Source organism: Xenopus tropicalis, chromosome 10, assembly GCF_000004195.4.
Source record: "Xenopus tropicalis strain Nigerian chromosome 10, UCB_Xtro_10.0, whole genome shotgun sequence".
Lineage (NCBI taxonomy): Eukaryota > Metazoa > Chordata > Amphibia > Anura > Pipidae > Xenopus > Xenopus tropicalis.
In genome coordinates this window covers 38068681-38094286 of record NC_030686.2, presented here as the reverse complement: position 1 = coordinate 38094286, position 25606 = coordinate 38068681, and the positions used below count along the sequence as shown (strand labels likewise).

At 39.7% G+C, this 25606-nt stretch overlaps 1 protein-coding gene across 2 annotated transcripts in view; it reads right to left on the bottom strand.

The window, feature by feature from the left end:
* Positions 1 to 25606, bottom strand: part of arfgef2 (ADP ribosylation factor guanine nucleotide exchange factor 2) — a 36732-nt gene that overhangs the window by 5879 nt on the left and 5247 nt on the right. The window contains exons 2-30 of one of the 2 annotated variants that reach the window (XM_002933180.5): positions 23170 to 23200; positions 20205 to 20328; positions 18802 to 18948; positions 17997 to 18176; positions 16687 to 16936; positions 16451 to 16507; positions 15400 to 15545; positions 14886 to 15019; positions 14522 to 14756; positions 13176 to 13275; positions 12939 to 13078; positions 12678 to 12786; positions 11329 to 11530; positions 10860 to 10971; positions 10203 to 10408; positions 10006 to 10090; positions 9475 to 9646; positions 8571 to 8722; positions 8288 to 8416; positions 7928 to 8086; positions 7051 to 7192; positions 6600 to 6699; positions 6234 to 6274; positions 5710 to 5879; positions 5115 to 5266; positions 4673 to 4845; positions 4401 to 4561; positions 3286 to 3416; positions 809 to 938 (exon numbers count right to left, since the gene is read on the bottom strand). In XM_002933180.5, the coding sequence (XP_002933226.3) occupies positions 809 to 938; positions 3286 to 3416; positions 4401 to 4561; positions 4673 to 4845; positions 5115 to 5266; positions 5710 to 5879; positions 6234 to 6274; positions 6600 to 6699; positions 7051 to 7192; positions 7928 to 8086; positions 8288 to 8416; positions 8571 to 8722; positions 9475 to 9646; positions 10006 to 10090; positions 10203 to 10408; positions 10860 to 10971; positions 11329 to 11530; positions 12678 to 12786; positions 12939 to 13078; positions 13176 to 13275; positions 14522 to 14756; positions 14886 to 15019; positions 15400 to 15545; positions 16451 to 16507; positions 16687 to 16936; positions 17997 to 18176; positions 18802 to 18948; positions 20205 to 20328; positions 23170 to 23200 (4070 nt within the window). The remainder of the gene's footprint in view (positions 1 to 808; positions 939 to 3285; positions 3417 to 4400; positions 4562 to 4672; positions 4846 to 5114; positions 5267 to 5709; positions 5880 to 6233; positions 6275 to 6599; positions 6700 to 7050; positions 7193 to 7927; positions 8087 to 8287; positions 8417 to 8570; positions 8723 to 9474; positions 9647 to 10005; positions 10091 to 10202; positions 10409 to 10859; positions 10972 to 11328; positions 11531 to 12677; positions 12787 to 12938; positions 13079 to 13175; positions 13276 to 14521; positions 14757 to 14885; positions 15020 to 15399; positions 15546 to 16450; positions 16508 to 16686; positions 16937 to 17996; positions 18177 to 18801; positions 18949 to 20204; positions 20329 to 23169; positions 23201 to 25606) is intronic. The other variant, XM_018097882.2, reaches the window with a different exon arrangement.

Below are 25606 nucleotides of genomic sequence, written 5' to 3'. Positions count from 1 at the left end.
AACCCACTGCCTGGTTGCCAGGGTAAACAAGTCCCTAACAACCAGACAGCTGCTGAAACCCCAAACTGGAGTGCTGCTGAACAAAAATAAAAAAAACTGAAAAAATAAAAAAATGAAGACCAATTGCAAATTGTTTCAGAATATCAATGTCTACATTATACTGAAAGTTAATATAAAGGTGAACTACCCCTAACAGTATCTGGTTGTCTATATTTGACTTCTAAACAATGAAGCAGAGTAACAGACTTGGAGGAGAAATTACTTTGTTACATTGATTTAAATGTGTTGTTCAACTTTGAATTGATGTTTAGTATGATGTAGAGAGTAATATTTGGAATATTTGCAATTGGTCTTTTTTTTTTATTATTTGTAGTTTTTTAATTATTTCAGTATTTGTTCAGCAGCTCTTCAGTTTGGAGTTTCAGCAGCTATCTGGTTTCTAGGGTACAAATTACCTTAGCAACCAGGGAGTGGTTTGAATGAGAGACAGGGATATGAATAGGAGAGGACCTGAATGGAAATATAAGTTATAAAATGTAACAATAAAACTGTAGCCTCACAGAACATTAGTTTTCTGGCTGCTGGGGTCAGTGAGCCCATTTGCAAGCTATCGATTGAAAAAGACTGCGGATAATTTTAAAAACCTATAAAAAAATAAATAATGAAGACCAATTAAAAAGTTGCTTAGAATTGGCCATTCTCTAACACATTAAAATTTAACTTAAATGTCAACCACCCCTTTAAGAGTCAGAACCAGAGAACAGAAATTAAATGTATCATTATTTTATCTGCGTTTACTGCTCCTCACCTCACTTTGCTGTTCCGGGAGTTTCATGTTGTCGAATATCCTAAACACGATTCGGAACAGATCGTGCCACCAATGGTTTTCAAATGTGTGGCCGTAACTTTTCATAATTTCAAACATCACAGTGAGGCCTCTGGGACATAATAAATTGTTTCTGTTAGTGACAGGACCTACTGATCAGTAGAAGATAACCCACTTGCACAGAAGAAAAGTAATGTAAACGGTGATTGGAAAGAGAGTTGCCTTATTTTTGCCTTATTTTATATAAATATATATATATATATATATATATATATATACACATATATATAGGCAAACGAGAGAAAAAGAACGGCACTCGCAGGAAATTTTTACACCAAAGACAACAGGCCCAGAAGCCCTTGATGGGCTATAGAAGGGGTAACAGCCTGAGGGACTTATTGGTAAAAACGGACTTCAGGGGGATAGGTACTAAACAAAAAAATTGGCTATCCTCTATGCAGAAACTTGGCTGCTACAAATGTCCAGACTGTGTGACCTGTAGGTGTATGCTGACTGGACCCGATTTCCCACATCCCCATACGGGTAAAAGACTTAAAATACGTTCACGACTAGGATGTTTATCAAGTTATGTAGTATACATCATCACTTGTCCATGTGGATTGTATTATGTGGGTAAAACTGTAACTACTCTCAGAGAACGGATTGGCAATCACCGGTCGGCCATCAGCAAGGCCCTGAAAGAGGGCGAATCAATTCAACCAGTGGCTAGACATTTCCTACTCATGGGCCATACCCTCCCAACGTTTAAATGTATGGCCATTGATTTTCAACCACCCTTACCCAGGGGCGGTAATAGAGACTTGGCTCTCCTTCGGCGAGAATCACGCTGGATTTATAAATTGGACTGTGTGGCCCCTCGGGGCCTGAATGAGATATTACCACTTGGTTGTTTTATTTAACTAACTGGACTTTGACATATGTATTGATTCCCATTCTGTGACTCTACGGTCGCAATACCTGTTTCACACCATATTTTCTGCCTATGACCACACTGTGGCAGTTCCTTGTATACACTCTCAAAGACTTCCCTCTCTATGAACACACTGTTGCACTAATCGGATCAGCATGCGATGCTCGCAACAATGTTGAATACAATATAACAATTTTGTATCCTCCTAGCTGGGTTAACTATGAACGTCCTTTGTACACTGGTCCAGTTCTGTTTATGCTACAGTTAATTCCCACCTGACACACAACTTGGGGCAGCAGGCGTGCCCTTGGGTCCTTTTACCCACTATGATAGATGTCCCGCGTGGGACCTAACAGGAAAGATGCCCCCGCGTGGGGACACGTGTCTATACCCGGGTCCGTTAATATATGCCTCTGCTTATAATAAGTTGCCCTGCGTAGGGCCAAGCGTTACACAGATAGGCAATTACCCTCAAGTGAGTTGCGCCTATAGCATTACCAAATCCGCTCCTACCCCCCTTGGGGGTCAGCGACTCTAAAGAGCCACGCAGCTGGATATAGGACTGGCGCAGACCTCTGGCCCTGCTGTGTTGGGGCCACGAGACCTGCCTGCCACCCTGGGCTAAATAATGTACGTGACTGCGCGAGTCTCAACAATAATGATACTGCTTGCGCTTGAGGGATTACCGAATCCCCTCACCTCTGACGGGTTGCCTAGCAACCACCCGTGACTGGTCGGAAGTACGGGTGGCTAACGGTAAGATAGCAGAGCGGCATAGCGTTGGGCACGGACGGGCTGATCATACGATGAGTCGGGTAAGGGATGTGTGTCTCAGACTTTGGATGGGAAGGCTGGCGGATCCACCTTTGACGCTGGCTATTATAAGAATGTAACAGTGTCTCTCCTGCTTGCATAAACTATATGCGCTAGATCGATGCGCTCTGGAAACTTATGTGTATATCAGATTATCCCTTTTGTTTTGCCTCCTTTCACCCGCCCCATTGCCCTACATATATGGGCATGGTTATAATATGACCCTTGTTCGTTTTTTACGTACTTTGTATGTCCTATATGCACTGTATGTTGCTGTTTGTATATGTTGATGGTTGCTTGGCAACCACTTTGGCGCCCTTTTGGATTTAAAAAGGCGTTCACTGTATAACACAATACTGCTGTCCCTGAGGAAAGTTCCTGTGGGAACTGAAACGTCGGACCAATAAAGAAACCTCACGTTTTTTCAAATCATATGTTGTCTTTGGTGTAAAAATTTCCTGCGAGTGCCGTTCTTTTTCTCTCGTTTGCCTATATTGCTATATTGCTCTGGCACCCAGGTATTGTCCCTAACTTTTGGTGTGCAGCTTAAGAACTGTTTGTACATATATATATATATATATATATATATATATATATATATATATATATATATACATATATATACACACACACACACATACTGTATATAATATATATTTTACACAGATAACAAAATACAAGTAGGGGGACAGGAGACAAGCTTAGGCTGTATTACCTTGTCCTTACATCCAGCTTGCACCTGTTAATAATGCAGGAAAGCTCAAACAAAATCGGAAACCATCCTCGCACCCATACTCTGTCACCAGGGGCAACATTCATATCATCGCTAGTGTACTCCCTCAGCGCCTGCAATATGACAGTAATAGAAAAAAAAATGTATGACAATATTTGGGGCACATTACATGACAATAACATATTTCTAGGGAACTTAATAAATGCTACAATAATCTCTCAATTAGGGGAAGGCCACCTCCCATTGACTTTTTTAATGATTTGCTTTTTTTCTCTATAGTAATAAAACAGTACCTTGTAGTTGATCCCAACGCAGATATAATTAATCCTTATATGTTGCAAAACAATCCGGTTGGGTTTAAATAATGTTTAATTGATTTTTAAGTGTGGAGATCCAAATTAAGGAAACCCACAAGTCCCGAGCATTCTGGATAACATGTCCCATACCTGTATGACTTTGGTTTTAGCAGCTGCTTCCTTTCACAATATAAACACAAGGGATTTCTACAGTTTTATGCCTATGTCTAAGAGCAGTGATCCCCAACCAGTGGTTCGTGAGCAACATGTTGCTCCCCAACCCTTCGGATGTTGCTCCCCAACCCTTCGGATGTTGCTCCCCGTGGCCTCAAGGAAGGTGCTCATTTTTGAATTTCTGGTAAGGGGGCAAGTTTTGGTTGCATAAAAACCAAGTATATTGCCAAACAGGGCCTTCTGTAGGCTGCCAGTCCACATAGGGGCTATTAAGTAGCCAATTATAGCTCTTATTGGCACCCCCAGGAACCTTTTTTTATGCTTGTGTTGCTCCCCAACACTTTTTCCATTTAAATGTGGCATAAAAGGTTGGGGACCCCGTCTAAGAGCGTAAATGTCCGAAATGCATGAGGTGTTGACCTGGAAGTTTCGTGACTTTAAATGGACTAAATGAAGAAACCCATTTTTATTTAGTATGGCGTTGCTGCATTGTGGATCTACGTACAAAGCTCCCATGTGAACTGGGAGTGGCTGTTTTCTATTGTAGTGTTAATATAGTCATAAATTTGCCATAGAAAAGAATGACAATACCTTATTCATAAAAAAAACCAGCAAAGTGCTACACACCTGTGGCTTTTCCGAGACATACTTTGCACAATAACGTATCAGCCGAATGGCCTCCATGCTGGTGTCAGGGAAAGCAGCATTGCAAGCAAATTCAGACAAACATTTAATAGCATCCTGAAAGGAATCTATGGCCGACGGAAAGTGTTGCTGGAAAACATTGGCTGAAAGCGAACAGAATATGAATTTATGAGAACATAAGAATAGAATATGACATTAGTTCATTTAATTTAATCAATCACATTTCTTCTGAAGATCAGCAAGGCCATACTTACTGACAGTATGCCCCACGGTGTGGAAGGACAGCTCAACAATATTGCCATTGTGATCTGAGGCTGCTTGATAAAAAACTGCAAAAACGTTCTTCCATCCCGAGCGAATGTTACCAGCCTGGCTGTTCACCATCTGAGTGATGCAGCGAATGACCATGTCACGAATTGTGGGAGACCTTCCGGAAAAGAGACAGAACAATGTTACTGGATTTTTACACTTATATTCATAGGGGGTGGTACCTATAAACCTGTAGTTTTCTGTGGTGTAACTCATGGCTGGGTTTGTTTTTGCTTCACTGATTCAGCTGTACCATGTGGCACATACAAACAGAATGATGGGTAAGTGGTTGGGGGCCTATGTCAGATAGTCTATATGAGATGCACACCATAGCTAGGTGTTCAGGATACGCCCTACATTTCAGCTCAAACTAAAGCAATAGCACACCTGTTTTTCTTCATAATATGTTCAAAAGGCCTCAAGAAATCTTTCTGGAAGCGGAAGTTGGCCAACTCATCCTTTTCAAGAAACTTCATGGACAACTGTCGTAGTGAGTCAACAGCGAAGATAGCCACATCCTCATTGGGATTACAGCCAACCTGAAAACACGAGAAGATGAATTTGTGGTGTTTCTACATATCAAAGTCTGGCCAACATGACTGCAGTGCAATGTGATAAATATAAATGCTATATACACTCACATACACTTTTTTTTCTAATAAAGAACCATGATCTTAAAGGATAAGTAAACCTTTAAAATACGTGAATGGAAAATTAAGGAGAGTGCCATTCTAAGTAGTAAGACTACTGCTCCATACACCATAGTTAATTTAATAGTCACTAACAATGCCCTTAGCCAAATAAAACACAATTCATACAGAAAATACACAACCACATACAACAAAGGTAATAATGAATTAAGTCTTTAGATTACCTATAAAGTTATTTGTTTTGTATACACTGGGAGAACCCAGAAGCATTAGCAGATAACTTAGGGGAGCAACAATAACAAAAGCGAGTATAGACAGAGGTTACAAAATACCTTGTTGAAATGGTCTCCAATCACTTGCCATATCCTGGACCACTGCAATCGGATTCGATTCATATTGTAGTAAGAAATCTCAACAATCTTCTGCAAGCTGAACATTCGTGGATGGTGCACAGACGCCAGTTCATCCATCGAGACAGCACACAGACACCGAACAAAGTCAACTGTAATGAGAGCAAAGCTATCAGCACACTAGCCAAGTTTAATAGTAAGCCCTATACAGGTCAGCGCAGATTTTACTTCCCTGCTAGGTCAGTGGGATCTATTATGGGATCTATTATCTTAACTGCCCAAATTATGTCTCTTTAGCTAAAGTGCTTCTCCCAGTGATTGCCTGCAAATGTAGTTAAAAAATAAAAAGCCCCTTACAACCCTGATGGGTACTCAATGAAACAACTCAGCACTGAAGACCCAGCTACCAACTGGCTGGCTAATAATGTTGGGCATCGTAGTTAACAGAAATAGGGAGCGATACAATCTAACTACTCTTAGATAAAATAAAACACACGGATACTAACCAATAGCATATCCATCCAACCTAGTTGATCCAGTAAATATCCTGCAAAATGAAAGTATTAACATGTTGGTTGTGCCACAGTGAAACTTAAAAAAGAGTTATAGCGACCATTTAACATAAATACGTTTTCCCATTACTATGACCCAAAAATCCCACTATGTTTTTGGGCACTGATTTCTTTGTACATGGGTAGCAGCTTTGTTCGTAGACTGCAAAGTAACAAGAATAAGGCACTGTTCAGCTTTAGAACATTTGTTTTTGAATACTGCCATTTCCTCACAATGAGGCCCAAACAACAGGCATGATACCTACAAACAACAATGTGTCGCTCTATGATATTCAAAAAGACATGGCTCTAGTAACTTACCTGTCCACAGCTACAACAACACTTTGAGAGCTTGTTTCTCCGACTGATTCCTGGAAACTAGTCATCTGCTTCTTATCAACACCCACACCAACCAAGTTGCCTGTAAGAAATCAATGAATTGAAACTATTAAGGTAGTGTAGTTAATGTTTAAGGGTCCCTAAATAATCACCTTTCAGTACAAAACAGACAGTCTGCAATTGTCTTAAGTTGTTTTTTTTATAAACCCTCCTTTACATCCTGAGCATGTAAAATGGGGGTATGCAAAAAGCTAATTCAATTAAAGGCCATATCTTTATTGTTCAAAATATTTTTCTGTCTATACATCTTCCATTCACTGCCAGGCAACTGATTAACAATGCCAAAACAAATTAATGGAGAACAATTACTGTATATTTTTTAAAAAAAACACACACAAAAAAAAAAGACCAGCTGCACAGCAGTGCAACTCACCTAAGCTCATAAACTCCTCTCCACCAGATGTGTAGCTTTTGATACTTCCTTCTCTTTCACGCCCTGTACCAGAAATGTAGCGTGTTTTCACCCCGGTTCCAATGAGCTGGGCGAGTTCCAGCTGGCTGATGCATTTCAATATCTAGTGCAGAGAATAAAGAGAAAACTCTCCATATAAATGTGAGAATCACATTCCCTAAAACAGTGATCCCCAACCAGTGGCTCAGGAGCAACATGTTGCTCACCAACCCCTTGGGTGTTGCCCCCAGTGCCAGTCCACTTAGGGGCTACAATATAGCAAACAACAGTCCTTTTTTGGTACCTCCAAGTATATATTTCATGCTTGTGTTGCTCCCTAACTTATTTTGCAACTCAATGTGGCTCATAGATACATAAAGGTTGGGGACCCTTGCCCTAAAACATGGCTAGGTGACATTCCTAAAGCTCTAAATAAGAAAGAAAATGAATAAGTGAAAATTGAAAGAAGTAGTAGGTGAAACTGAGTTTTCTTTTAAATGTTTGGGGGGAAAAACCAACTACCCATTTTACAGCACCAACCAGGAATAATCAATGTCTATAGAAAACGGGTAGGTAAAGCATACATAATATGGTTACACCTACATGACCAATACGACAATGAATGACCTGTCTGACCCAGAGAATTATAAGATTGGTTATAGACTATACTCAGTGAAATGGGCCCAGTTTTACTCAAACTGTTTGCTAGTATATCTTTATTAAAAAAAAAAAAAAAAAAAGACCTTTTTCCCTAATATACGGATTCAGTACTTCTGACAAATCTGTATTATGAATCTGTACAGTCAACACAGAAAACAACCTGTACAGTCAACTACATACATTAAAATAGTCTCCATACCTCATGCCAGGAACTGGCGAGGTAGTTTCCATCTGTATGGGCCACAGTGATGAGGGTTTTAATGGTGTCTATGTTCTTCTGTTTCATTTCTGTAATACTGGAGCTCGCTGTCAGCAATGAAAAACGTGCCAGAGCCTGGACATACGCGTCTCTTTCAAGCTGGGACAAAAATAAAAACACAAATCACATTAAAAAATAGTGGAGTTTAAATAATAGTATTTAGCATATCTGTTGATAGCAGCTTAAAATCTAGGTCATATGGAAAAAACATGTCCCTAAAACATGGCCCTATTACAAAAATCTTAATTAAATTTTGTGTTACGACTTACATTATATTCTGAAAGCATAAAGGACACTGACCTGCATGGTAAAAATACATGAAATTCTGACTGCACATCGTATCCCTTCCAAACACAGGTTGGCAACTTCACTGTCATCACAGTCCTGAAGGCCTATGCTGAAAGCAGCAAGCAGCGGTGTCCAGACAAGCTGTGAAGAAGCAAAACAAAGGATCAGCAATTCATATGTATAACAGTGTAACTTGTCTATCCAAATACCCAACCCCAATCCTCCCTACAAGTTTTCCAATATGTGAAGACAAACACTTAAAGAATCAAGTAGTAACCCTTGAGGCAGCACTTACTTTAAACATAGGTCTGACATGATCCAGATGGGTTGCACTGGTAAACTGAGCCTTTGCATGGCTTACAGCTTCCATAAGAGCCTTGGCTGTTTTAGCCATTTGTTCCATTTCCATATTATACAGCAACCTTCTCTGCTTCTCACTGGCTACACCTAAAGAAAAAATAAAAACCCAAAGATACCTTGATACTATGACTGATACTATGCTTGACTGGAATATGAATAAGAGAGGTTCTGAATAGAAAAGAAAGTTACAATAAGTAACAATAACAATAAAATGGTAGCTGCACAGAGCAATCGTTTTTTGGCTGCCGGGGTCAGTGATCCCCATTTGAAAATTGCAAATAGTTGGAAGAAGCGAGGAATAATTAAAAAACGATAACAAATAAATAAGGACCAATTGAAAAGTTGCTTAGAATAGGTCATTCTATAACATTTTAAAAGTTGGCTTAAAGGTAAACCACCCCTTTAAACCTAGTTTTCAGGAAGAAGTGAAGATCTTTGTGAATCTCTTATTCATTCTAACTCAGGGGTGAGCAAACTTTTTGGCTCACGGGCCACATTTACTTACCCCCGGGCAGGGCCAGGCCAGCGTTACGCCCCCTTAGTCTGTTTAATTCTGGCCCGCCAATGACACCAAGTCTTGCGTGATGAGACTTGGCGTCGGCGGCGGGTCGGATTAAGAAGGCCAAGGGGCCGGATGTGGCCCGCGGGCCGTAGTTTGCCCACCCCTGTTCTAACTCAAAGAGCTGCTTCTGTGATATAATTTATGAAATAATGTTTGCCCACAGACACAACAGCTTATGAGACATCATACAGGGGGATTTGCTTCACACAGTCCCGTATAAAAGGTTAATTTTGCAAGTTTTAGAGTTTGTTTGTTTTTTTAATAACATGTGCCTTACTTGGTTTTGTAGATTTGGTTGCTATGGTATGTTCCTTAGTTTCCTTCATTGCAATCTTCTTCCCTTCAATCTCATCATATATAGAAGATAAGTACTCCTCAGGCAGGTCTTTGCTGTCATTGATCCCCCTGTTCATTTTGATATACTGTTCCTTGGTCATTTTATTTTTGACCTAATTAACGGAAGGAAGGAAAGATGAATGATGCTTTTATGAAATGAACTGCTGAGTTTATTATTTATTATTATTAACATTTATTTATAAAAGCGCCAACATATTCCACAGCGCTGTACAATAAGTGGGTTTTATACATTGGACATACAGAGTAACATATAAAGCAATCAATAACCAATACAAGAGGTGAAGAGGGCCCTGCCCAAAAGAGCTTACAATCTACAAGGAGAAAGGATTGAGACACAAAGTGTGGGAATGAGCATGACCAGAGTTGTGAGAGGTGTGGCACAGGGTATTGCTAAACTAGATTAGGGTAAGCTTCTCTAAATAAATGCGTTTAAAAACTGGAAAATAAATACCTGGGGACTGTGCAGGTCCGTTGTCAACATAATAATGGAATAAGCCAGGACATAGGCAGTGTCAGCACTAGCAAACAAGGTCTGGCTACAAAGACAAAAAATGAAAGTCCTTTAGACTATAACCAAGGGTTACTTATTCCAAATGTTGGTATTTTTGTTTTATCATAAATTCATCTTCTTGAAATAGTTATACATACCCCTGGTTACACTCTAAATATCGAGCAGCAAATTTTTCCATTAGTCTATCAATCTTCTGGGCTTCTCCTGGTAGACGGAATCCTTCCAGGAACATACGTAGAGCAGAGACAAAGTCTTTGTCGCAGAAATCTAACTGATCCACATATGCATACATCACTTCTCTGTTAAATCTGTTGTTTTCGCCCAAAAACTCCCCTATCTGGGTCTGTAAAAGTAGCAGGAAATAAATGTTTCAGAAACATTTTTTTTTTTTTGCGAATGTAATGTAAACATTTCCATCAAAGCATATATACAGGGCCAAAAAAATAGATTAATGATTCTTTAAAGGGGTTGTTCACCTTTGAATTAACTTTTAGTATGACAGTGGTTTGAAAGAGACAATAGTTTTTTGGCTGCCGGGGTCAGTGACCCCCAATTTGAAAGCAGGAAAGAATCAGAAGATGAAGGCAAATAATTCAAAAACTATAAATAATGAAGACCAATTGAAAAGTAGAATAGGCCATTCTATAATGTACAAAAAGTTAACCTGAAGGTGAACCACCCGTTTAAAAGAAAGGAAGATTGTGTTTTTTGCTTTCTTTTTTAAAAATATATACTGAAAGACAACTGATCTGTTTCTCAAAACAGAAATACAAACAATGGTACAGCAAGCTTACAAAATCCAGACGGTCCTCCTGGTGCAGAAACTGAGCAATGTCCTGTGGCATGGTTCCAAGCATACCCTGCTCCTGTAGATACTGCATCCCTCTTTTTGGCTTCTTGTTAAATCTAAAAGGGAAAAGGTTGTAGTTTGTATTTACTGAAGATCTTATCATGAAACAGTTTATAGCACAAACAAGCTGTCTAATTTAACAGGTATGAGTGAATTCATTTATAAAAAAGAAGAAATAAAGCAGTATTACCCTGCTTAGGTAACCACAACTAACCATTTGCTTTTTACCAAGTAGTGCTGATAGAATAGAGAAAGCAAATATCTGGTAAATATGGGTTAACAGTAAAGGGCAAATTGGGCCTATACTACTGCGAAATATGTTGACCCAGCCCTATCTTCCCCACTAGGTCAGTTGTACCATAAATAATGTTGGCACTTTTTCCTCTAATAAAAACATGGAACAAACAACTCACAATTCTATGCCATGTTCAATAATCTCCTTCTGCTGTTTAATAACTTCAAACTGCTCTGGATCATCTGGAATAGACGTCTGGGTGCTGGTGCTGCCAATTCCTGAGGACACGGTTGAATCCTTGGAGCTCACACTGTACCTTCTGCCTGTGGTTTCTGGCGTTTTATTTTCACAGCTTTCAGGGTCGGAGTTTTTCTCTTGACCTTAATATAAGAAATGTAATTTACGGCAAGAACAACTAGCATGCACATATATTGCTAACAATGTTTTATTGTTATTATGCTTGTTGATGCATACAGGGTACTGCAACAGCTGGAGGATTAGAGCAAAAAAGGGATTTTGTGATACTCACTATTAAATCCATTTTCTCTTAGGATGTCTGTGGGAAACAGGGACCTTGGGGTAGAGGATCCACCAGCAGGAGGCAGGACACTAGAGGGAGAAGGCTCCTCCCCCTGCTTCTTTACCCCTCACCGCTTTCTGATCTAGTCAACTTTTTCTAAAGTTGGCCATACACGGGGTGATACCCACCTACGGTGGGTGATATTGGGCTACTTTGATTATTTGGCCCTAGGGCCAAACTGCTGTTTTGAAGCTGAATGGGTAACTGAATGGTATATGGCCACCTTCACAAAGGGAGGTAACTAACAGCAACTATATCTATAACAAAACTAGCAGTAATAACTGTCTAACAAGCTTGATTCTGGTGAGGGAAGATTTGTGTCCCACGGACATCCTAAGAGAAAAAGATTTAACGGTGAGTATCACAAAATTCATTTTGCTCTTACAGGTATTTGTTGGACCCCAAGGTCCCTTGGGTCCCATAGACACCTGGAAGAGAAAATCTCTACTACATACATGTTTTCAGGTTACCCAAATAAAAAGCTACAAACAGAAAGAATGTTGTTGATTTACTATTAGGGCCTAGGGCTGTTGTACAGATTCCCACAGCCAGCAGGCTTAACTCTTTTAAACTACAGGTTCCTGTTCAAGGACTTATCATCATGTATTGTCAATCATCAGACTGACAAAAGATGAATATTCCACGAATATGTGGAAGGAGCCCACTAGGGCCTCAACAGACTTGCAGTTTGACCAGATAGATAGATGAGAGAGAGAGAGAAAGAGAGAGACAGACAAAACAGACAGATTGACAAAGAGAGAGAGAGAGGGTTTGGCACGTGGCTATTTCAAATCATTGCCTCATAACAGAATCCATTTGATGGACTGACACAAGTATCCACTGCAGTTATATTTCTATTACAAATGTTCTTTAAATATTTAAAGAGCACAGAACCACATTTTATTCTATTTTGATCCCTTCATTTTTCTATAAAACAGAGTTCTTACCAAGATTGGACTGAAAGTTTGGATTCACATAGAGATCTTTGCTCCACTCTACCATGCACTTCAGTATGGACACCAAGCATTCCAATCCTTTCTTTCTGAGGCACAGCTCCTAGGCACAAGCACAGAAAATTGGTCTATTTATTAATCTAAAATGGAATTTTTCTTCAAACATTAAATATTATTTGCTATTACAATGCCCTCTAAGTCCTAAGGCAAGAATGTGACTGCTATGAGAAGGAAAGATTGCTTATGCCAATTTACCTGAGTTGGAGTCATTCCAAGTTCATGTCCACTTCTTCCCTGAGCGATTTTAGATAAATCGTTAACGAGTCGTTCAAATATATTAGCAGCATTTAAATCACAGTCGTAGTTTACATAAATATCCACCACACACTGAGCATCTAAGGGTAGAAAAGAATGAACAAATTCTGTCTTTGATTTACATTTTTTTTTTTTTTTTTTTAAGACTTTCATAAGTCATTCATACTGTTTTTATACCTGCGCAAATCCTTGTCAGCGTCTGTATAACCATCCACTTATGCTCAAACGAACTTGAAGAAGTCTCCAAAATATTTAAGAAAATTTCCTTAAAAAATACCTTTAAAAAATAAATTAAAAAAAGGTGTGAATTTCAGATAAAATCACAAGGGATCATTCTGCAGGATGTCACAAAACGTAATTGTAACTAAATGTGTGGCTTTTTCGACATGGAATAGGAATGGGGAATGTGAATGGGATTATGTGGGTAAGCAAACAACTTTTTTGAATGACAAACAATGGCTAATAATAACAACATCACCTGATTTTCATAGATTTTGTCCCAAAATAAATCTCCCTTGCCCATCTTTCTTTAGAAATACAAAAAACACCTAACATTTACACAAGCAGACCAGGTGATTGCACCCTAATATGTCACTAATCCTCTCCTCTTAAGTGGTTAATAGTCCTTAGGCTTACCTTCACTAAACAGACTTTCCTGAGGAAGGCTCCTTTCAAAGAAATATTTGCAGAGAGAAAAGAACTCCACTCCAAATATTAATGTACATTAAAAGTAAAAGTATATGCTTTTACATATAAGGCACATTTATTAATAGCATGCAAAGACAATGTTATGAAAATAGATATAAAAAAGGTTTAATTTCTGGCGTCAGTATCTCTTTAAAAAGGCCACACATATGTTGGCGGCCAGAAGATAATTGTGGTCCATAGGCTATTTGACACATATGATATTGCCGTTAAAAGGGTAGTTCACTTTAAAATTAACGTTTAGTATGATATAGACATATTCTGAGACAATTTGCAATTGGTCTTGATATTTTTTTATGTTTTTTTCAGTCATTTAGCTATTTGTTTAGCAGCTCTCCAGCTTGTTATTTCAGCAGTTATCTGGTTGCTAGGGACTTATTTACCCTAGAACCAGGCAGTAGCTTGAACAAAATACAGGGATATAAATAGGAGAGAGCTTGAATAGAAAGATAAGCAATAAAAAGTCACAATAACTATAAAATTGCAGCCTCACAGAGCAATAGTTTTTGGTTGCTGGGGTCAGTGATCCCCATATGAAGACGGAAAAGAGACAGAAGAGGAAAACAAACTATTCAAATACAAAAAATAAATAAATAATGAAAATCGAATGCAAAGTTGATAAAAATAGGACATTCTATTGCATACTAAAGGTTAACTTAGGTGAACCACCCCTTCAATGTGAAATTAAACAAACGCTCTAGAAATAATTATTCCTAACATCCCACGCACAATTCCATGTATAATACCATACTTCATCTCCTGTCTGAATTGGAACAATATGCTTGTTGAAAATAATGAACCCTATTAGTTATCCTTACCTCGACCTGCATTTTTAAGTGCATTTTAAAGTGTGACAGCAGGGCGAGAAATATGGCGAGTGAGAGTTCAAAGACATCAGGCACAGAGGACACTCCATTTTTTGACAGTGCCACACAGAGGTATTGCTTGATTGCGTTAATGAACATTTCATGTGTTCTGAATACTGGACCAGCGTTCTGCAATACTGACAGGAGAAGCTGAAGGGAAATAATTTTAGAACGCAGCTCATGGGACCTTAGGGAAAAATAAAAAAAAGAAATTTTAAGGTTTGGTAACAAAAATGACCAGCCTATACGAGACTCGGCACAGGATAAAGCCAAGTTAAACTTTCCCTTTAAAGAATGTCCAGAAGTATATGCTTACTTGGGATCTGGTGGGCCCTCACCAAGGGGTTTCATGGAAAGTTTGCAGAGTGAACGGAATACAAGGAAAGCATCTTTCTGTAGAATATGGGAGAATTTAGCACCAGAGTTCTGTCCATGGAGAGAATCTGACTCCTAGGCAATAGAAATTGTTGACAAAATAAGGTATAAAGATTACAATGACAAAACAGTTTATAATTTATTTTCCACTCAGGAGTGTTTTTGCCTTTGGTGACACTGCTGCAGGAGTAACATATATTCCACAAAGGTAAAAGCATTTCCTGGGAAGAGCCAAAACATATTTTGGGCAAAGGGTCGATGACTGGATAACCCCTGTTCACAAAACTGCAAGGGCCACACTGTGACCTCTATCAAAATTTTCTGGAGCTTAGTGCAAAAGAAGCCTGAAAGACCATGTCCTTCCCTGTACAGACAATAGCACCCATGTCAATTATATTAAGCCAACTTAGCTTGAAATAGTAATTTCAAGAATGATGAAGTCAATATGTAATTACCAGGTTATCCGTAGAAGAGATAGACTGCCCATCATCTGAAATTCCATTGGTTTGGATGCTTTCAGGAAGATTAAGGGTGGGTGGAAGGTCACCAGACTCCGCCTCAGATGTGGCAGCTTCATCAACAGCTTCTCTCTCTTCCTGTTCTAAGAGTGAGAAATGCAAGAGTTTACCAAACCACATTTCAGTCTCCAAAGGTCTTCTAGCATTACATGTGGGAGGAAAAAACTTAAAATACATACAGCAGGTATGCATTGCTTTATGAGCATTTCTGGTAAATTTGGGGGTGATTCAGTCAGTTTCTTTGTTCCCAATGAGGGCTGTAGCAAATGATACTCCCTAACTTATGAGTTTAAAGGAGAAGGAAAGGTAAAAACTAAGTAATCTTCATCAGAAAGGTCTATTTAAATACAGCCATAAGCACTTACAGAAACGCTGCACTAAGTGCTCTATCAAAAGAAACACACGATTTCTTGTCTCTTTTTTTGTAAACATGATGTTCCAGTGTCTGACTTCCTCTCAGAAACATCCTTAATTCCAGAGGCCAGAATCTGCACAGTTCTCTCCTTTCTCCCCTCTCCTGCTCCCCCTCTCTCACCAGAATGCTAAGAACTCCTTCCCCCCAACCTTAGGAATGTGTGATCTGAGCTATAATGGCTAGAGCTGCAGCAGGAAGCTACTTAACATGGCAGCTGCTATCTTAAGCACACAGAGAAAGCTTCTAAAGCTGTTTACTCAGGTATAGTAATGGTTTCTGCAGAATAAATACATTGTTCTAGGTGGAACTACTGTGGAAAATCTATTGGCAGTAAAATGCCAAAATGCCTTTCCTTCTCCTTTAAATGAAACATATGTACCTCCCTAGTTATTTATTAAGGTTAAATATTCAGATGTATTAAATCTACTCAACCAGATACTGCATCTTTTCTTATTAAGCCAGTACACATGTGCAAGGTCACTGGCCAGAGGGTGAAAACCTTCTAACATAAGAAATATTTGGAACTACAGGGCAAATTTGTGGGTTGAGACACCTATACACAAATATACATACCTTTGCAGACAGAATCAGTAGTGTCCTCAATTATGTCAGCAGGAGTTTCCTCATTGGCTGCACAAAAAAACATTTTTTTTTTCATTCATCAATGTTTTAATGACAGTTCATATTTTCACACAATGACAGACAAGTATAAATGTGCTGGGCCAAGGTGGCTGTGTGCCTTAGGCAACCCAGTCGTCCACCTATATATATTTATATATACACACATTTATATTACAAAACACAATTACCTGAGATCTCAGAGACAGACTCTACATCTGTTGTTACATTGCAGCTGTCTGCTCCCTCTGTGTGCTCATTTCCTTCTGCAGCCTCCATGCCTTGTTCAGGGTTTGTGCTATTATCATTTCCTGGCACAGGAAGCTCATTTAGCAGATGGTTATTATTCTTATGTTTGAGGTTTGGAGATCCCATTGCTCTGTAGGGCACAGGCGAGTGGATTTTCTGATGCTGTATCACATATTCCTGCTGTTCCTGCAGCTAGATGGAAACCGTGGTTTTATAAAATTGTCATGAACTGCCCAACTAGTATGTATTTGTTCATCAACCCATGCTTGCCAACCACCTTATCTAGATCTCTAATAAAAAGTTTACAGCTGTGTTCAACTGTTCTCTACGTGTTCAATGCAAATTAATGGCATTAAACATACTGTCATTATTTCTATGGTATACTTTTTTACATAGCAAATAATTCACTCTACCATTTAAAATGGTTTTCTTGAACCAACAAATGTATTTTTAGTAATATTGGTGTGTAGGCGCCTGAGTGAGCTTTCAGAAGGAGCCAGCGCTACACAATAGAATTGCTTTCAGGTAACCTATTATTTCTCCTACTCCCATGTAACTGAAGGAGTCCCAAACCGGACTTGGATTTCTTACTATTGAATGCTATTCTGATACCTACTGGGAGCTGCTATCTTGCTCCCTTCCCATTGTTCTGCTGATCGACTGCTGGGGGGGATATCACTGCAACTTGCAGCGCAGCAGTAATGTGTGACTGAAGTTTATCAGAGCCCAAGTCACATGACTGTGGCACCATGGGAAATGAATAATATGGCTAGCCCAAATTTAAAAAAAAAAAATATACAAAAATCTTTGTGTTTTTGAAAAACGGATTTCAATGCAGGATTCTGCTGGAGAAGCTATATTAACTGAAGCATTTTTACAGGGTGACATTAACCAGAGCCTTTCCATTGACTCCCTTCAGCCCAGCTTATCTGAAAATTAATGGGACACAATGACTAGGTAAGAATATTTACGTTGAACGTGGTTGCAAGGGGAATACATTTTCTGGTACTCCTATAATTGCCACTACTTCCTTTCTGGCAGAAAACCAGCTGACGAGTCCCTTCTTCATGGTCCACATTTAATACACACAGAATTAGAACACGTGACTCACAAAAAACATGGCAGGCTCAATTTTACCCGAAAAGCAAAATTTACATTCTAGCACCAGTAGTTGTAAGAAAAAGTAAGTGAGTTGCAGAGATAAGAAAACCCTGCCAGAAAGAGACATGCAACATGCATATTTATGAAGTACCGCTTGATTTTCCATTCGGATGAAAATGACGTTCAGCATCTGCGTCAGCGTGGCTTTGGCCGTGGTCTGATTTACCAGGTTTTTGCTTGCCAGATAGATATTGTAACATGTCCTCACAGTGTGAAGGATCGTTCCTTCATGGATTTCAACAAAGGGGCATGTAACAATTGTGAGCAGAGCCTGCAGACAGGAAAATAAAACAATGACACTCATTTCAAAATCAAACCTGACAGGCTTATGCTTGTATTTTAACTGGACCAGCTGTGTTACTTTTATTCCATGGAGCTATTACATGCTTAAAATGCTTTTAGAACTAGGAAACACCTTGCCTTTCCTGATTAGATCATTTCATCCTTTTGCTCAGTTGTAACGCTAATGATTCCATTAGCAGACTTACTTTTGGCACTGCTCAGTTAAAATGTATTTTAAAAACATTTACCCTTAAGTTGTGTAGGGTTCCATACAGAGAGATGAAGGCCAATAGCAATAAACCAATAAAAGGGGTCCCCAACCTTTCTTATTAGTGAGCAACAGTCAAATGTAAAATGCAACAATAGCATCATAAACGTTCATGGAGGTGCCAAATAAGGGCTATTAGGCAGCTTCTATGCACACTATCAGCTTACAGGAGGGTTTATTTGGTAGTAAATCTTGTTTTTATTCAACCAAAACTTGCCCCCAAGTCAGGAATTCAAATATAACTACCTGGTTTGGGGGAACTGGGAGCAACATCCAAGGGGTTGGTGAGCAACATGTTGTCCCAGAGCCACTGGTTGGGGATTACTGACCAAGAAGGTTTTTTTACCTTTATGATTTGTAACTGTACTCCTTCATCTGTTTGGGGGCCTTGGAAACAGCTGCAGATTGTATCAACTATCCGATCGATGAGGCGCTTGCCAGGAGCTCCTTTGTCTGGTGCATTGCCGGTAATGTGTCCATAGGCAATAAGTTTCTAAGAACAATATTATCACAGTAAATGGTTATGTTTCCTTTTTGAATATGACAATTCAGAGAATACATATTTTCCTCCACTGAGACACAGATCTATCGGATAGGATCTAGCTGCCTATAAAATTGTACAGTTAGGGCCATGGGGGGCGGCGCTAAGTTGCCTGCAGGAGGAAAATTTGGGCAACTTCAGAAGACAAAGCAATAAATATGTCTTTCCACTGGCAATTTACTGGCCCACAGTAGCCGAGATTGAACCACGGTTTACTAATCTCCCAGTGGACCATGAGCTTTAAGGTGGACGTACATCGGCCGATAAAAGCAGATGACGTAGAGAGTATATGGGGCCATCAAAATCGAAAATCGGCCAATTGTTGATTGTACAGGTTTAAAGATAATGCCGGGAAAAGGCATCAGCTCACTGATGCAGTCCCCATTCCAATGCCCTGCATCCAATCAATGCAATCAGACTGATTGGCCTTAGAATGCTTGTTTGGTGACCTTGCCAAAAGAGTAAATCTTTCACTGCATGGCCAGCTTTAGTATTGTTGTCTGTGATTGTGGGGCAGCTAAACAGTCTCCCTAAATACAATGAACCTTACAAAGCATGAATTAAAAGAATGGCAGAACTACTGGACTACATAAAAGAGGGGTGGTGCTAGATAATATGATTGTATTAACCAACCCTTTATGATTCAGCCCAGTAGTTCTGCTGTTTTTATCTATGGAAGAACTTATTTATTTTGCCATAAATATTTTAAAGCCATATATTTGTTTGCTCCTACACCAAAACATTGAATTTATAGCTGCACTGACAGTGGAAATCAGCCAAACAAAGCCTGCTTTCGTGTTTTTTGGTGTAGTTGCACTTAGGCCAAAGCCGTGTCTAGTTGTACACCTACAAGGAGCTGCGAATGAGAGCGAATCCGCTTTTCTCAGCCTGTGTAGGAAACAGACTCTGAAAAGTGAATGATCTACCATGTGTAATCTGCCCTTATATTTCCTGTGTCATCACTTATACTTTTAACTTTTGATTTAAAGGTTCCAGGGTCAATTCAATGGCCAAAAAGAACCGTACAGTGCCATGGGTAAAAGGGATGAATGGCATTTTGTAGGACTGTTTCTTCTCATTCAAAATTCACAGCAGCGGGAATTGCAGAGAATTCAGCCCATAAGCAATAATCAGTATTGTAAAGCATGGAGTCCTAGTACTATACATACTAATAGCATTTTTAAACAAGCAGCAGAAACAGTAATTACCTGCAAGCAGTCCAGTGATGTACTAACTACGCGAGGGGATTTTAACTGACAGGCCAACTCAAATGGGAGAAAATACTTATCGGCCTCAATGAATTTAGCTTTGGATGGAGTTGCAGTGCCTTCCCTGGAATATAAGAAATGTACACAACGTAAGTCTTTAATGCTCAAAAGATCTTCACAAAAACAAGTTGTAGAATAGAAATCCAACTTATAAACCATGGGGAGATTAGTTGCCCACGGTCAAATCTTGTCTACTGCGGGCAACTAATCTCCCCAAAATGCCTTTCCACCTGCAACAGAGTGAATTGCTGAGAGAGGGGCATATGCGTCATTTTGTTTTCCGAAGCTGTGTGGAGTTCCCTGCAGGAAGAAACTTCATGTGACTTTGGAAAATAAAGCAACGCGTATGCCTTTCCACTGGAGATTCACTTAATTGCCGATGGAAAGGCATTATGGGTAGAGTAGTCGCCCGTGGTAGATTAACTACGGGGTGACTAATTTCCCATTGTCCTTAAACGGGATGTTCACCTTCAGGTCAACTTTTAGTATGTTATACAATGGCCAATTCTAAGCAATTTTTCAATTGGTCTCCATTATTTATTTGCTTTTGTTTTTGAATTAATCGCCTTCTTCTCCAGCTTTTAAATGGGATCACTGACCTTGGCAGTCAAAAAGCTATTGCTCTGTGAGGCTACAATTTTATTGTTACTTTTTTATTCCTTATCTACCTATTCATTCCTTCTACTCTTCATATTCCAGTCTCTCATTCAAACAACTCCCTGGTTGCTATGGTAATTTGGACCCTAGCAACCAGATAACTGCTGAACAAAAGGAAAATTGTTAAAGGAACTACAAATAATAAAAAATGAATACCAGTTGCTACTTGTCTGAGAATATTACTCTCAATATTACAACAAAAGTAAACTCAAAGGTGAACAAGCCCTTTAACCCACTGAGGGCGTTAGTGATCTCCTTTGAAGCTAAAGGACCAATACACACCCACTTAAACTAATGAATGGGAATTGGTATAGAAGGGTGAAGCTGAAGTAAAAGCATAAAAATATACAAGTTACAATGTTTACTTAGTTACGCACACCCTCTGATAAGCACATTCCCGCCACTTGCACTTTGTTAAATTACATTTGTAATCCTTGGACACTAACGCTTACTTTAGTGCTGACAAATAAAAACAGAAGGAAAAGACAAATTCAGTTTCTGCAGCACATTTACCAGTTTTCCCTGATAAACCTGTTTTAGGCGTTTCATGAGAGGCTGCCCTGCAGCTACTGGACCTTTCAAACTATAGCAGATAAATTCTCAAAGAAGGGATTTCAAGGGGTAAAATCTCAATAAAGGGGCAATATGCAAAAAGGATCTTGCTTTACTGAGCAATGACTGTACTACTGTCATGGTATCTCTCTGTACAGGCTATGAGCAAATTTAAAGGCTGTTCCTGCTGAATTGTGCTTAGTACAGGGGAATACCTCTGCTGCCATAGTTTTATGGTATCTCTCTGTACAGGCTATAAGCAACTTAGGGGGCTGTTCCTGCTGAATTGTGCTTAGTACAGGGGAATACCTCTGCTGCCATAGTTTTATGGTATCTCTCTGTACAGGCTATGAGCAAACTTAGGGGGCTGTTCCTGCTGAATTGTGCTTAGTACAGGGGAATACCTATGCTGCCATAGTTGTATGGTATCTCTCTGTACAGGCTATGAGCAAACTTAGGGGGCTGTTCCTGCTGAATTGTGCTTAGTACAGGGAATTACCTATGCTGCCATAGTTTTATGGTACCTCTCTGTACAGGCTATGAGCAAACTTAGGGGACTGTTCCTGCTGAATTTTGCTTAGTACAGGGGAATCCCTATCCTGCCATAGTTTTATGGTATTGGTCTGTACAGGCTATGACCAAACTTAGGCGGTTGTCCCTGCTGAATTGTGCTTAGTTCAGGGGAATCCCTATGCTGCCATAGTTTTATGGTAGCTCTCTTTATAGGCTATGAGCAAACTTAGGGGGAGGTTCCTGCTGAATTGTGCTTAGTATAGAGCAGGGGTCCCCAACCTTTCTTACTCGGGAGCCACAGTCAGATGGAAAAAGACTTGGGGAGCAACACAAGCACCATAAAAGTTCATGGAGGAGCCAAATAAGGGCTGTGATTGGCTATTAGGGAGCCTCTATGCACCCTATCAGCTTACAGGGGGCTTTATTTAGTAGGAAATCTTGTTTTTATTCAACCAAAACTTGCCCCCAAGTCAGGAATTCAAAAATAACTCCCTGGTTTGGGGGCACTGAGAGCAACATCCAAGGGGTTGGTGAGCAACATGTTGCCCCGGAGCCACTGGTTGGGGATCACTGGTATAGAGGAATACCTATGCTGGCACCCTTAGTTTATATTAGAGAAATTGGTCACCAATGATGAGGCTAGCTTTTTGAAGTCCAGTTGCCCACTCAGATGAAAATGAAATGTGTGTTATGGCTGAGCGATGACAACCTGCATCCGAAGTGGTGGTCCATTTTTCACCCCAACATAACCTGATCTGTGGGTTTTGGGCCAGCCAGAACATAACTAGAGTGTTGTGAAATAAATACTCCATTCCTAGAAAATCTTGTCTTGGTGGGGGGAATCAGCATTCTCACTATTTTGGATTTTAGAAAACTCCCTCTATGGTGTTGGAATGCTGGATTTGGGGCCCTGTTGTCAATTAAGAATCCCACTATCCTTGGTGTGCACTTCAGCTTATTGTGCCTTTCTTACTACTGTATGGCTGCAGACAGAGCTACCAGCCATATGGCAGAAAATGTGTGCACCATGGCCCTAATCTGGATATTCTTGTCTTTGGGGGAATTAGTTAATTTGTCCCAAGTGCTGAAGGCATATCCCGTTCTGGATGAGTGGTTTTTCCCCCATTACCCAATTAAAAAAAAAATACTCTGCTTAAAAATAAGAATGTGTAATTGTACTTACTTCTGTGATACAAGCTCTACCTTGATTTCCTCTGCAACAAAGAAAAGGGAAATGTCAGCAATAATAATAAAAATGCAATTACTAATTAATTAGTATAAATAGATAATAAGTGTCTCTAATTTAGAGTTCAAGCACAAAATGTCTTCTGTGCATCACTAAAGGATAAAAGCAACACTGAACCAACTTTTAAGGCAAAGTGTAATTTTTGCTGTACAATGAAAAGGACTTTTTTTGTTGCGTATACTATAGTTTTTTATATTTTGGAACAAAAAGAAAAATTAATTATTTCCAATGCTCTGGATGTTGTAACTGCATATTGAACTTTGCTTATCTGTAAGCCAAACAGACACATGGGGGAGGTAAGTGGTTGTTTTTACAGAGCTCATAATCGCTATTTATACAAACGCAGCTCCATGCAGGGAGAGGCTGGGGAAAATAGAAAAAGAAAACAAAACAATGATCTGTTAGTGTTGCAAAGTCTCCTTTTCTGAGACGGACAAAGAGCCTGAATATATCTGCCCATCTGGATCCATTGGAATTACGTATGTAAAACACTTTGCACGTCAGTCTCTAGTAACTGCATGAAAATGTGGAAGGCAGCATTTTTGGCAATTACCCAAGATAGCTGCATGTAAAGGCATTTCCAATCAGGCTCCAACTGGCAATCTGTGGGTTCTGGCAAATGCCAGAGAGGCTGCTGTAAGATGCCATAGACAGTCACTATTTATTGGGCTGATGTGGGGAGCTGATTGGGCCTCTGTGTACTTGGAATGCCAGGGCCTATTTTAAATCCCAGTCTGGACCTGGTTCCAATGGATCCAGAGGGGCAGGTATTATCTGGTGCTTTGTCATCTATGGCAGTGGACATTTCCAAAACTCCCCATCTCTCATTGTTCTTAAAAGGACACTGCATGCCGGTGCCACAACATGGCTCCCCACTATTTCTTCGACCTGAATGTTTGTTTAAATAGTCATAAGCTAATTGCTAATAGAACTATGTTGCAAAAGCCAGTCTCTTCCAGCAAGACAGGCCTGTCAATCCTCTGCCCTGTGTTCCATTGTTTCAAAAGTCAGAGCCTCCAGGGCAGAGAATAGAAAAAGGACAGACACAGCTTTTAATAGCAATTATATATACAATTATTATATATACAATTAACATAAAAAACATTTCACATTTGTAATAAATGTATATTGCAAAGCTGCTTAGAATTATGTTTTCTTTTACCAGGCAAACAAACATTTTTTTTTTAGACCTCTGACCCCAGCAAGCAGGCTTTAGCTAGACTGGAAGAGGACATGAAGGTTAATAATGAAAAATATTTGTAAGCCAAGATCAATGTTGACTGACCCCATTAACCAGATTGCAGGTCAGGCAAAAAAAAAAAAAAGGAGCAACCAAGAGACCAACTGTAAAATTGCTTATATTACGTCTGTCCACAAGATTCTAAAGATTCATTTTAGGTGAATTTTAACTTCAAGTAAATAATTATACATTCAGCTAGATTGATATTTGTATAATAACAGACTAAAACCAATTCATTTGGCCTTATGAAAGGCAAAAATGACAAAAACAAATCAGTTTGCTGAACAGATAAGGGAATGTAACTGGCACCCCCAATGCGCAGGTTGACAGCAGTGTTGATATACTTAAAGGTTCCTATAGTTAAGGGCTCTGGCACACGGGGGAGATTAGTCGCCCGCGACAAAACTCCCTGTTCGCGGGCGACTAATCTCCCCAAGTTGCCATGACCCGCCATCCAGCCGGCGAACATGTAAGTCGCCGGCGGGATGGCAGACGCGGCGGGGCGATTTGCGCGAAATCGCGCCGCCACGTCTGCCATCCCGCCGGCGACTTACATGTTCGCCGGTGGGATGGCAGGGGTAGGCAACTCGGGGAGATTAGTCGCCCGCGAACAGGGAGTTTTGTTGCGGACGACTAATCTCCCCCGTGTGCCAGAGCCCTAAAGGTTGGTTGGAAAGGTAATCACAACCAGCTATCAGTGTCTTTATAAAGCTGTAACTATCCTCCTAGTGATTAACATGTGTTGGGGAGTAGCAAACTTGTAGGCTCATCAGCATTAGCTGACCATCATGGAGCACAAAGCACCACTGATATAACTTTGCTTAAATGTTTAATAAAATCAAACTACTAATTTTCATCACACCTATGGTCAGGCGAATAACACAGAGGCCAATAGCAACTACGAACTGTTGGTATAGGTATGAAAGCATTACTTTGGCACAAAAACAACCCTGTTAATAAGAAATCACAGTTTACTTTATGAAACTGGCACCTCTTTTGTGCTGTTCAGCCTTACATAAAGGGATATCAATAGCTAGAATTTTTCCCCAACAAATGAACATTTCAAACTTTACAAGGCTCTATACATTTCCAGAAGGGAAAAAGAGATTGTGACTCATTTACAAATATAGCACA